Source organism: Mercenaria mercenaria, chromosome 12 (genome assembly GCF_021730395.1).
Source record: "Mercenaria mercenaria strain notata chromosome 12, MADL_Memer_1, whole genome shotgun sequence".
Lineage (NCBI taxonomy): Eukaryota > Metazoa > Mollusca > Bivalvia > Venerida > Veneridae > Mercenaria > Mercenaria mercenaria.
Window position 1 is genome coordinate 13,731,201 of NC_069372.1, and position 14,606 is coordinate 13,745,806.

The 14,606-nt window shown below is 32.9% G+C and overlaps 2 protein-coding genes across 2 annotated transcripts in view; both read right to left on the reverse strand.

Annotated features, from left to right (window-relative positions):
* Positions 1–14,606, reverse strand: part of LOC123533112 (GAS2-like protein pickled eggs) — a 79,511-nt gene that overhangs the window by 55,978 nt on the left and 8,927 nt on the right. The gene's annotated exons all lie outside the window — the stretch shown is intronic.
* Positions 4,534–6,610, reverse strand: LOC128547230 (uncharacterized). Its single transcript, XM_053519260.1, has 2 exons — positions 6,037–6,610; positions 4,534–5,559 (listed from the first exon to the last, which is right to left on the reverse strand). Exons 1-2 carry the CDS (start codon positions 6,515–6,517, stop codon positions 4,643–4,645), a joined length of 1,398 nt encoding a protein of 465 aa, XP_053375235.1. The 5' UTR covers positions 6,518–6,610; the 3' UTR covers positions 4,534–4,642.

Genomic DNA, 14,606 nt, shown 5'->3' on the forward strand with positions numbered 1-14,606 from the left:
TATTCGCATTCCAGTCGTGACTGCTTTGTTCTATCAACAAAAGCGTTTTTTTTTCCTCTCTTTACTTGTTCAAAAGGGTTAAAGTTCATTAATAAGACAATTGCAAATGAGTTTGTTATATTCTAGTAAATAACTACTTTTGTATAAATTCTGCACATAATGCCTTCATTTGTTTAGCTGAGTATCAGAGAGAAAGAAAAAGTGATGTTTCATGTTTATTTTTCGCGTTATGTCAATTGTCATTATTATGTTATTTGACGTGTTCATGTGGCCGTACAGCCATTGAATACGCACCCATCACGTTGGACTTGTATTAACTAAGATTCAAATTGTTGGAGATATGGATCTGTTCTACCAAAAACACTGATAAACTTATCAAAGTACTTGAAAGATCTGATTCTCCAGGTAGACAATGTTTGGCCTGTCAGCGAAAGACTTAAATAGCAAACAAAGATTCCTAAATTTGTCTTTACCATTAACTCGGCATATATTTAATCTATCTAGAAACTACTCGTCCAATCTAGAATCGCCATTAGGGTTATGAACTACTACTGATACTTGGTTGTTTCTGTCAATTTCTGGTGCTTTTTATGTGATAACAATGGGTATTTGCATTGTATTCTGCCGGTCTCTCTGCGATCAAAGAAATCTTTTAAAATATTCTCAAGGTTACGGCTCTAATAAATTTGTACTCTTATTTCTTTAAAACTTACAAACACGATGTGTTGGAAGTTTCAGCCGATATAGCCTGGCATATAAAAACTGAAATCAAGTTTTTAAAATAATTTATGGCAGCGTCAATAGGACCTCTCACCACGCAAGACCCACTTGTGTGCCAAAAACTGAAGTTAAGGATTACTTTAATGAAATTCTTGATTATAAATTCTTGCAACAACGCCAAAGCAAACATGAAAGGGAACTTATCAAATGCCTTCTGTTTGTAGATTGTATTCTTTCATATTTTCTATAGATTAAATGCTGACATTTAATATTAGTAGTTTTTATTTTTATTTTGATGTAACGTACATACAGTATTTCGATGCAAAAGCGCGCATTAAGGTATGTGGTATATTGTTTCAAAGGACAAAAGAAATGTTTGAAATGCTTAAGTTTAAATCGTTAATCCCGGATTGCTATTTCGCCAAATGGCAATGACCGAATATTTAAAACATTTTGCATTTTTCATTAAAACATTGGACACAATTGGTTGAAAACATATCTAAATTTGCATACTGAAACCTTCGACTGGCATAGTCCGGCACTGTGGCCAAATCCAACACTAATGAAAGGTACTTATAATATCCAAAAATGCTTAAAAGTATTTGTTTGATAAGCCGTTTTGATTTAGATAAATTCGTTTCTCGAAACATTTTACTAATGGGCCATATTTGAGATACCCAAAATATGGTCATTCATTGAGAAAAGAGTCAATGATACTTGAAGAATAATAACATTATCGCGGCAGTGTCAAGGGCCACGCGACATGTTACTTTAAACAATCTAGGGGTAACAGGATAGGTCTGACCTCCGAGATCAAACTGATGATCAAAATTATCAGATAGTCTTGCTATTATGATTATGTCAAGTGTAATGTCATAAAAGCCTGAAACATGTAAAATACATAGTCAGTGTTCATCGTGATAAACCAATAACAGTTCAACCGAACATTACAAAAGAAATATGAACATTGCGACCGAGATACATAAATAAATAACTTAAATAATTTGTAAATGCGGTCTGAGGCAAAGAAGAAACGCCGTTCGCAGTTTCAGTTGTGAACCTATGAAATCAAACTTGCCTTCGCAGTTAAACAAACAACTTAGAAACAGAACTGAGAGAGTAGAAGCAACGAGTATACTATAGGTAAACGATATTAATTTGCGAAATATTCCCTTTTTTTTCTTTTAACATTGATACTATTTCGTTTCTTATTTGATTATATCGTATTGCCACCACAGCCAACAGGTTAAAGAGTAACTCCATTGAAACAAACTAGGCTAAGATTGTTTAAAAGCTCATAAAGACACAAGAAAGGCTTCATTCATCGTAATTTTGGTAGCTTATAACCCATGAATAAAAGAAGCAAGCCTTTTATACAAAAGCGTATAAATACTGCTCTTTACTGTCATTCCCTTGTATTGTTTGCTATATAAGAATGCGAGTAAATATTTTCTTTTATGAACTGTTCAAGTGAATATTGAAATGTATGTTTTTTTTGTAAATAAACTGATTTATAACTCCTAGCCTTTTATTATTGAACTCGTTAAAGTATCGATCACTAAGTAAAATCTATATTCTTTGATAACAAAGACTGCGTATATATCATTTTCGACGGAAATCATTGACAATGTTCATATCTCCGACGCTCCAATGTTATTTGGCTTATTCAGGAACGGAATAGCTCATCTGATACATTTTGGTATTAACAAAGAAGTAAACATTAAGTAAATGAATCTAATTCAGAATTGAAATCGGACCAAGATTGTGTTATAAGAAAATGAAAATATTAAACTGAAGGAAATGACGTTAGCGTATTAAATGAACACATATGACAGAGAAAGAAAAAAAATGGTAGTATATATGCGGATATGTAAGTAAAAGAATCTGGTGGCTGATCTCTGCCATTTCATTCTGGCGTGTTGTCGCCTTTGAAGAGAACGACAAATAAGAGCGCCGATACGATAAATAAGGTGCTTGCGCATAAATAAGGTGCTTTGCGGCCTTCAAACATGCCAACACGCCAGACCGAAATGGCAAAAATCAGCTACCATATGTTTCATATTGTTAATGCAGAACTTGAATGTGTTTGCCTAACAGACTTCTCATTCCAACAACATTGTGACATAAAAATCACCTTCTTAGAAGGTTGCCATTAACTATTACATACGTACACAAGGTGTGAGAGTAGCTTTATTGTAACTATCGTTTTATCAATGAACTTAATTATTAAAAAAAAAAGAGAGTCACTACTATATTACACGTAAATAGCCTCTAAGTTTTTTCATTTACTTACTCTTCGTCTACTAATATCGCAGTTGTGGGGAAACATCGGTCAATATCGTGAAAAATCGGCATATTTCGTAAGTTTGTAATACTCTGTCTAAACTCTGTAAGATGTTCCAAAGATCAGCATAACAACAAACGGAACCATAAAGCATATTTCAGTCTTTTAAAATTCAAAGTGCTTCAAGCAAAAGTCAAAACAATACAGGAAATATTTCGTTGACAAAAACCAGGAAATTATTTGATTTAAGGAAAATATGAACTTTGTTCAAGTAGAATATTGAATCTATGAAGTTTGTTCCGTAAATAATATAATCAAGCAGGAAGTTTCTTTGATGGAAATAATGTGATCAGTGGTGCCAGGTATAACAATCGTTACAACATTTCCTGTTCCCTTTGGAGCTACTGAGTTACTTATCTTTAAATACCATTAAATAAAGCTTTATGCTCAGTTTTAATAATCTATTTCTGATCTATGAAGATTATATGGTTTTGTGGGAGATTATGTAACGTTTTCTGTAAATGTTTTTCGTAGAAGATAATATTTTGTTACTGTGCATCAACTTTCTTTCTTAGTTCAAAGTGACACGCATAATTATGTTTTAAGCATAATAGAAAAATAGGCACAAGTCTGGTCAATAATAATGAATGACACAATCGTTCATACTAGGTTTTCAGTTGTAGCAGTAAGAAGTTTGGTGTCGAACCTCACTAAGTCTAACTATTTATGACACTGACTTTTAGGGCTGTTTATAATTTCCAATCAGATGGTCATCCCCATAGCAAACACGCGTCCATTATATAGGGTCAACTGGCAAGTTATTTTCGCCTCTCATATATTTGCTCGAGTTAAGAACAGAACAGAACATATTCTTTATTTCCAGTAACTTAAACAAATATAATGTTTCTCGTTACATAGCATCAGTATAGAGTATATTTATGTGTCACTAAGGACGGTGAACAAAATCAGATAGTGAAATAAATACATGTGCTTATAGAGGGTGAACTAAAATAGCAACCGTAACATGTGATATTTACTTACAGTATACAATATATGAATGCAAAGCAAATGGAACATTGTTGTCGTCGGAGCTATGGGTACAGTACTAGCATTGATATACACCTAGATAAGTAACCAGTGAAATAATTAAGACAAAACAAGTGACTATCATTTGCGGTGCTATGCTGATAAAGTTGCCGAGTATAATACTGTGTCAGAATACAAATGCAGTAGTATGTCGAGTAATAATGATTAACGATACTAATAGGTACTCACATATAAAATAACTAAGAAAATATAGAAATGCGATAGGCCTTACCGAAACGAAAATGTAAGGATAACCAGGCGCGTGCGACAAACGGAGAACAAGCACGGATACATAATGCCTAAACATGCCTTGTAGAAAAAAAACAACAACAAGGCATGAATAGTTACGAAGAGTGTAAATAACTAGAAAGTGCTAATATATGCCGCAGTGACAAAAGAGAGGTACCTTAAGTGGATATATGCAGTACTGGTACGACTGCATGACAAAGTAACCATAGCTCCGGCTACAGATATAAATAAAACTATATACATCAGCAGATCATGATGTTTGTAAACATGAAGGTAATGTCAATAGCATATTATATTAAACTCCTACTGTATAGCTACAGAAAGACCTTTTCGTAATATGAAAGCGTTATAAATAAATTTACTAAGCTTCAATAAAGCTGAACGTTGAGTATTATGCATTAGTTGAGTAAACTTGTATACACTAGGTCGACGATAATAATATGGCTTGATATACAATTTCCTAATAGTGTCATATACTGGACATTTAATAATAAAATGGTACTCATCTTCTATATCGCCGCTATTACACAATAAACAATATCTTTGGTTATGTTCAACCCTGTTAGCGCCATAACGGCCAGATTCGATTCTTAATTGATGCGATGAACGGCGAAGACGAGAAAATGCAATTCTAAGTTTAGGTGATAAGAAATCTAAATAGTTTTCAAATCCAAATGTAGTTTTAAACAACTTATATGAACATAAGCATCTGCTATTGTTAATACCATTGTAACAATTTTGTACAAAGTTTTCAATCACTCTATTCTTGAATACAATATGGAACGTATTAAGATCCACAATATCTGGATTAATCCATACATACGAAAACCCGTAACTATCCAATAAATGTTTAACGTTAGATGCCCAATTCGTTCTACCCATTTCAATATCACTTACTAAAGAATAATATAAACTTTGTATAAAAATATTATCAGACTTAACAACCTTCAACCAGTATTTTATAATACGTACATATCTGTTTACATATAATGGGTATCTGCCTAGTTCGCTATAAATACCATAATTACAAGTAGATGTCTTTACATGAAGAAGCAATTTACAAAATTTCATATGAATTCTTTCAATTGGTTTTGATTTACCAAAACCCCATATCTCACTGGCATAGCATAATGTTGACGTAACAAATGAGTCAAATAATTGCAAAATAGTACTAGGTTTAAGAGATAATTTACTAATATTATTTAGCAGAACGTTCATAGCTTATAGGCATACAGACACTAAATAGAAAAATGGCGCGAAAAAATATGGTAGTCGCATAATGGCGGACACAAATAGTCCTTAGTTTTTTTGCTCTGTAGAGCTATTTTCCTTATTTTCTTTGCATTTTTTTTGCTAAAATCACATGACAGATCTATGCTTGACATGTAGGTAGCATTTTCATAATGAAATAACAACATGACAAAATTTTTCATGGAAACTTAGATCATACACCACCAGTATAATTTGGGGTCTCATTTTTTAGCTGATTTTGCAGTTTGTGTGTTTGACTGAAATTATTTTTCTTGCATCAAACATGACCCCCACTTTTCTTTTGATTTTTAGTTAGCACTGACAATATTCTTCAAGAAAATGTAAGTTACAGAAATTTAAAATGGGTCCTGATGTGTGCTGCGGTCATTGGAAATAGGTCAGTTTTATATAGAATAAAGAACAACAACTATTTAGTGTGTTATAACCTTTAAGACCCTTTCCAGCAATTGTTTCTTGATTTGATAGAAATGTACCAGTATAATTAAACACTGTTCCTAAGTAGTTATAACTGTCAACGACTCCGAGGGTCTTATTGTCATAATACCAAACTTCATTACGTCTAACTGGCCCACGCTTTCTAAAAACAACTATTTTACTTTTATCTGGGTTAACTTGTAAACCCCAGTTTACACAATATTCTTTTAACAAATTTAAACGATTTTGTAAATCCTCAGGATTCTTACCAATAATGACCATGTCATCGGCGAACAACAATAAAATAAAAGTAAACTCATCTAAATTGAAGCCGTTGTCGACACCGTCAATCAAAGATAACTCTATGTCTTCTAGGAAAAGAGAAAAAAGAACGGGCGAAATTACTTCCCCTTGTTTTAAGCCCAATGAACATTCAAAAAAATCCGAATACGTCTTACACCCCCGTATACAGGACTTAACTTTAGAATACATGTCTCGAATAATACGCAGAGTTTTACCAGCAATTCCTAGTTTATATAATTTGAACCACAATCCATTATGATATATACTATCAAAAGCTTTCTGAAAATCAAGATATGATTATGAATTATTGAACTTGTAAACATGCTAAACATAAAAGGCAAAGCATCTGCGTAAATTATCAGAAAGAGCCGACTCACAGAGGATTTCGGAGTCGTTTACAAGCTTTTCAATGACCCCGATCAGATTAACAAAGCATCCGGCAGACTCCTCTCAGACAATGAATCAGCAAAATTGAAAATGGCAATGTTATTTTGTAATTACCAGTTGTCAGAGATTGCATTGTTAATTTAACGGTTTTTGTTGTGGGATTGAGAGAGAACGGGAAAAAAAACCGTTTGGCTTTTTTTCTATGAAAGAGCAAAAGTATTATTACCGGCTAGATAAATTTTTTTATAATTTTCTTTTATTCCCTACATTTCTATTTTTTCGCTTTAACTATCCCAGCCAATTCTCTCTTGACTCTGGTTACCTATGTTTGAGAAGAAAATGGCATGATTATACAAAATTTGAACAGCCTCAGGAGTTATAGTTGGGGTCAGAATTCAGATTACAAGAGCAATTGCGGTTCTATTTTACAACATGCAGAGTCAGTTTAAGTATATTTGCCTTAAGATGACATGAGGTTATAAGTTAACATTTAATGAAAGTCAAACTTTTCTCATTACAAGAACGAGTGAACACTTACGAAAGGCCAACAATGTTTGATTTATGACACTGCATTTTATGTCGTGAAGTCAATTCGTTCAAATGTATAATCAACATGAAATATGACACAAGACGTTACCTCTAAACAGCTACTATTCAATGATAAAATCGGTACAAAATATAAACAAATAACGCAATAAATATGACATGGCGAATATATTAAGTTTCGCCATTAAAACTTTAGATTAAACCTATAAAAGATAATAGTCTACTTGAAACTGAGATTTGGTTTTTATCGATGGAAAAGAGATCTTCAGCTGTTTACTGAATGGCTCACTGTCTAAAAACTAGATTTCAAACTATTAAAAACCGATTTAATCAACATCTCATATTTATTACCTGATATAAACAGGTTCGCACATACAGCAGCAGCTACATCATGATTAGATTCTAAATCTGTTACATCTTTAACTTTTTATAGATCAGGTCTATATAATTTTCAAATTCATCTCCTCCTCTTCCAACCGCATTTTTGCACGTGGGGTGGTGGGAATAGTGAGGCAAAATAATGCGATAGCGAAACTGCTATAGACAACATTTTTGGACAGAACCAAATTAACATGATTAGCTTAAAACAACCTACCGATTATGTATTGAATCCGTAACGACAATCGGTAACTTCCGTTCGGTAACGTTTTCTCCGAATGTAATTGCGGAATTCTTCGGTTGTTACGGAAACATTGCTGATACGTGCTTACATTAATGGTCGAAATGACACAAGAGAATGTGAAATCACACGAAATTTGCTGATTGTCAATTTAAATTCTGCGAAATTTCGTGGATTGTCACAGACTTTGAAAATATAATATTATGATTTTAAATGTATGTAACTCATAATTTTCACTTCACCATGACTTTCAGACCCAGGCGGTCAGAATTGACATAAAATACATGTATTATAAATACATGTTTTGGTACTGATACATTCATTTTTGCTACATATTTTGCTGAAACCAGGACTATTAACATTCCAGTGAGCATACTGTGCGGGGGCTTCACTAATTAACTAATTTAAAGCAAATATATGATACATTGAGACTTGTTATTATATACTTTATCATCTAAACAAATACACGCAAACGAACAAATTAGTTATTTCAGTTAATTAGCAGTAATAGGGAATGGTATATGATAAATTAGTCTATAACTACTCACACAGGTGTTTATTTGTACACTACAAAAATGTCTAACATAGCTCATGTCCCTCATAGAGTTTGTTATATTTTCTAGTCCATTCAATATCTTGGTAACAGAATTCCGCTTAAGCCGGTGTTAGGGGGCGTGAGAGGCGTTGCACTTTCCATTACCTCTCATTAACAGACTCAATCAAACCGAGTCTGCTATTATTTTGCTTGGTTGCATTCTATGCTTCCAAAGGATCTTTTTTACAGATTTTATTATTTACTGTACCTATTAGTTACAACATTCAGACCGCATGAAGTCATTTTCATCGAAAAAAAAATTATCTCGTAAGAATATTTTCGTTCATAAGCATTATATTAGCCCTTACCCTGCTAAATTTCTATAATGAACTGGTCCATCATTCAATTTGGACAGTACCATTAACTGTTAAAAGGGGTGCTTATCAAAAATATACTGACTGAATAGCGAACAGTGTAGATTATGATCAGACTGCACGGATGTGCAGGCTGATCATGATCTACACTGGTCGCAAAGGGAGAACCATTCGTGTTTAGCTTGGTAAGGGTTAGATAAACTTGTAATAAATTGTTTTATTGTGTATACTTATTTGAATTTTCTGTTTTATTTATTGATTTCCCCTTTTTACATTGTCATACCTCATCAATTTTCTGATGTCAATCAAAATGCTTACAAGGTCAATAATTCACTTTCAACTTGTGGGGCATGGTGTTATCTGTAAATATGGTGACTAGAAATACTTACGGAATCTGCCTGGGGAATCATTGTTTATACCCATGTTGATATAAACGGGTGATTTAGCGAAAGCTGCGCTTACACTTATTTGGTCGTTTTGGTAACACAATTTCGTGTAAATCTGAGAAACGTAATAACACTTGTTGAAAAGAAACTTCTCAAAGAAAAGTGTGTCTTAACCTTTATTATAGCCTGTTGGTGGCAAGTGATTCAGTGCAGACCAAGATCAGCCTCACGTCTGTGTAGGCTGATCATGGTCTGCACTGTTCGCTATTCAGTCAGTAAATTTTCAGTGAACACCCCTTTGATAAACAAGTGGTACTGCCCAAATTGATTGATGGACCAGTCCATTTTAGATAATTAGTAGGGTAAAGAATATATCGTGGTTTCAACTATTAAATACGTTCTTGTTATTTATCCCGCCTTACTGTATCACGGTAAAGAATTAAAACTAATGAAAAAAAAAACTATTGAAATTTATTTGATTATTTTTTTCTCATTTTGTACAATTGTGTGCACTCAGGTATTGAATTAAATGATGTATTGCCGAATGTAATCACGGTTATGTTTTCGTTTGATATTAAATGAAGCGTCAAACAGAAACGTTCCTATTCATCACTGATCAAAGACACCGCTTGTTAGATTCGCATGTTGCTTGGTTTGATACATGCTTTGCAACAGATATTGAAGTATAAACATTTCTAGGGTATGTCCAATGCAATACTGAATAGTATGCAGATTTTACATAAGACTAGTAACACTAAGGGTGCCATTTCAATGAACAAAGAATGTTATATTAGAATATTTCGTCCTTTTTTTTACATGCATGCCATTTCAAACTCAGACTATCGTCGCTAGCAGCAGTGAAATTAATCTATGTCGACGAGCCATTGTGCAATGTCTTTATGTAAAGTTATTATAAGTTTTGTTTTATTCTGTTTTGTTCTGTCCATGTCAAGGAATGTTCTTGGAAAGACCTATTTATTGTCTTGTATCACGGTGATCAATTATACAAAAATCAATCACGTCGTAATTACACAGATGTACCGCTCTGATCGATCTGTATAGCAGGTTCTTTCCATCGGAATGCTTTGAGCAAACAGGTGCAAATTGACTGATTATCCACTGCACATAATATTTATCATTTATATCGCAAGGTGAACATAAATTATGACTATTAATTGATATTGCACGTGCCCAGTGCTTGTACGTAGCGACTTTTCAGAATGACTGTCATATATAGGCCTAAACCTACCTTTAATTAAAGCGCATGTTCCTTCTATAGATATCACTAATTAATGAATAAACATAAATTCGGTACTTAATCTTTAGCCAATTAGTTACGTGGAACAGGACTTAGTAAAATACACGTTTCAGTTTCGGATTTTTGTCCTGCTGTTCGATAGAAGAATGGAATGTGTTAATGATCCAAGATAATCTCTGTGTTGCCTTTGATTCAGTAAAAAAGGGAAATTTCTGCATACTGATGATGTCTAAACAATACGGGAATTCACCTTGCCCCTGTACTGATATATATCTTCAACACAGGCGCAAAGGTTTTCGGCAATGGATAGAATCTAGCAAACAAAGAAATGTGAGGCCTTATGTTAAAATAGAAAATCTGGTTATTTCTGATTTCTTTTAGATCCATATAACCTTTACTGTTTGAATACACACTTAAACACTTTTACCAGTTCTTTGAAAAAAGCGTCTTAAGGGATCCGATCCACAAATAAGCAAGTTCTATAAAACAATGTTATTAAAATATATCAAATATTGATGCCTGGTAAGCTCATATAATTTCGGTATCATTTGAAAAGTGAAAAAAAATTACATGATAAAAATATGTTACAGATTTTTTATCTCTTGAATGATTCTTCAACCGAAATCCAGTTATTACAGTGTAAGAGTGATCATTTCGCAGTCAAAAAACATGACTGTTGTGATTCGTGCATATTAGTACGGTTATCTTATTTACTTATTCTTGTTCAGCAGACACAACTTTTTCAAAAGATACTGAAAAACACAGGGTCACCATGCATCGCATTTTACCTATTTGTGGATCGGATACCTTAAATCCATATTATAATTATAAAAAAAACCCAAATACAATGTATGTAAATGCTTCATGGTGGTACTTTTTAACGTTTTATGTAAAGTAAAATAATTCATATTTTCGATCAATCAAAGTTAGCATCGTCGAGTTGCACCGGACTTTAATCTATTTTGTGCAGCTCGAATTCCTGCTATATCAAAAAGTATGAATCTATCTTGAACACGGAAAGCACAACTGTCCTTTAATTTGACCAACGTATAAAGTCAAACACGATTTGCATTAAACAAAGAGATTTGGTTTTGTGACCTGAAAATAACCTTTTGCCTTATAATTTCAATTTACCAAACATGTATCCCAAACTTGCATATCAATATTACACTTGTATGACATTTACTGAACATTTACCTTAAACACTCATGCCAAATATTACACGTGTTTGTGAATTATGATCAAACAAGTACATATTTGTATTAGTAAACAAGGGCGACATCACATTTGCATATTTTTTTTTCTTTGATACTCTGCAAGAGTCCGTCAGAGCGCTTTTAAAGTTCCATATATACAAATGTTTATATCTTGCTGGAAAAGCGTAAGTTGTACTTCATTTAAGTGGGCGCGTAAGTTAAAAGTGCATTTATAGGGCGTTCTAAGTTTAAAAGTGAATTTGTATGATATGCAAAACAACAACCATGATAATACTATTGTTATTAGACTTCGTACATGCTTATATCACCATGTCATGTTGATTTGAATTGAATGTATCTCTTGCATTGTATACTCAAACAACTATCATGTACAAGTTTCGAGTTAATAAAGGTATGTTCTGTTCTGTTCTGTTTTATTCTGTTCTGTTCTGTAGTGAAAGTGACATGAGATTTGTAATAATGCTAATATATTTGCATTTTTCTGTTTTGTTTTTAAATATCTATGAAACTGGCGAAAAATAATAATTTTAATAATACCACGATAACACATACTTGCAATTCACGCTATACATTCATTGTAAAATACAAATGTATTTCGTGTCACAGAGGTTAAAGGAAATTGAAAATACACAATTGATTTAAACGACGAATGTGAGAGAAAAATAGGTTTCTTTTGTGATGCATTCGTGTGTAGCGTTTTGTGAAATTTATAAATATATTACAGAATTAACACTCTTTGTCAGTTGTAATTTTATTACAAATTTTACACAGCAAAATGATTAGAAATTAATATTTTACATTCCACAGTTGTGACCGTGAATATTATTCAGAAAATCACAAACAGACAACATTGAACATGTTGAATTGACCAAATAACCTTTCGATCTCACTTGCAAAAAGCCGGATACATAATTATGTATGTTTTTTTTTTTCTATAAATTAAATCTTCTTCAATACGTTTCAGCAATAAAATGATCCAAAGAAAGTGTGCCCAAATACCGCTTTTAAGGCATAATTTACTTAAAACTTATAAAAATCAATCAAGAGCACATAAAACATATATGTTTTTGTAAATCAGCTAATAAAAACGTTTATCGCGCATACATCTGGTGGTACTCGTGAACATTTTCATTGAACTAAATATAAATAATATTTGATAACAACAAAAGGTATTTCATTTTTATCGTGCAATTTAAATATAAATGAAAACAGTTCAATTCATTTTACGTTCATTTATTTAATGACATAATTCAGTAACACGATAAAGGCATGTCTTCGCCACTGGATTGATGGCTGGAGACGAAATCAATGAAATGTCTCACAACCGTCTAGCACAGTCACTTACTACTAATATATTCATACTGATGCAGATCAGGGAATGGTCGATAAATCATACGCAAAAGATTATATACAAAAAAGCTGAAATTTGTGTCAGAACCATGTCTCATATAATATATGTTGTATATAACAGGATCATTATATGCAATGCAGTATTTGGCTCGAGGCCCGGATTTCACCAGGCACAAGTATGATCCGGTCTGGCAAAATCCACGAGAGACGATTGCATCTCATTATACATCAAGGCGCTGGTACCCTTCTGTTACATACGTATACCTACTTATGCTGTTATATCAACCAAAATGGACTGAAATTTTAGACAAACTTGACTGAAGATGATGTTTTGACGCATAGCGCAAGTAGTCCTACCATTGAATATTTTACATATTTGATGGGACTGGCTTCATAAGTGAAATACAGGGCTGTCTTTCAGACCGAAAATTTGTAAGTATGTAATAAATTCATGTATGTACCAGCAAAACCTAAGTCTTAACTTGATTATACATCGGGCTTACTGACACAGGGTTTATGTTTACATTTGTGCTATGTTTGAATTTATGAAATACTGTGCTATTTGCTCTGGGATTAACGGCAAGCCTTCTTCAATCTTAATCTATGTCGTTGTCAAAGAGTCGCAAATCTTGACGGGAATTCTTGATCGATTTATTACATAATCCTCCTGGTAGCAAATAGGTTCAAACAGTGAGTGTACTTTTGCTTTTAAAATATAATCAGATTTGATGGTTTGTATACATCCAAATTAGGTAGTATTCAAATATTTCCTTCTTTGTACAACAAACATAATTTTTAAGCTTTTTTATATACAGAGAAAAACAACTTTTTCAAGGATTTCAGACATGAATGAAATGGAAACCTGACTAGGAAACGAACTATGCAATTAAGAGTAATTGTGCAATAATTTGTAGTAATTATAATTTACGAGTTGAACGACACAGACAATACAATACAAGAACAAAGAAAAATGTTTGTCTGCTGACTAAATCACAGCCAGGCAGTGACAATGGCTCCCTTAAACAATGTTTAGATCTCATCAACTCTTTAAGTTATCTTTTGATTCTGACCTTCCTGTGATCGATATAAATGAACTCGATTATAGTACTTACTCCAATCATCGATTTCTCGGAAAGTTTTCGGCGAAATTGCAGACAGTTCCAATCCTAGGATATTTAAAATTCTTCAGTATATTTCTATCTATGACTCAATCTATACTTAAGATGAACGAGAAGTATATCTATGTCTGTGTAACCTTGAAGCATATCTACCCGCAATCATAAATAAATGATGTGTTTTCTTGCAACTGTAAAGATTTTGACATGTGTACGATACAGATAAATTAATAATGAGAAAAACAGGCTTTGTTTACTATAAGATCAGCTGATGAGCACAGCGATGATTAACAAAGACTTGATGGAAAGAAGAAGAGATATACAGAAAGTGAATTAGATGAAGAAAAAAACGACACCAGTTTGCCACATTTTATACGATGACGGGAGCGGGTACTAAGACAAATTAAAATAGAATGACCATGGCCCATGTAAGGTCAAAATTTTACATGGTTGGAGGCTTTCAAAGTTTATGTACCTTAAATGATCTCGAC

Bases quoted from the DNA above. Each gene is read 5' to 3' on its own strand.
- LOC128547230 (XM_053519260.1), bottom strand. From the start codon at position 6,517: ATGTATTCTAAAGTTAAGTCCTGTATACGGGGGTGTAAGACGTATTCG. The intron at 5,560-6,036 runs GTTATAACACAC...TATGCCTATAAG, and splicing joins TGCTGGAAAGGGTCTTAAAG to CTATGAACGTTCTGCTAAAT.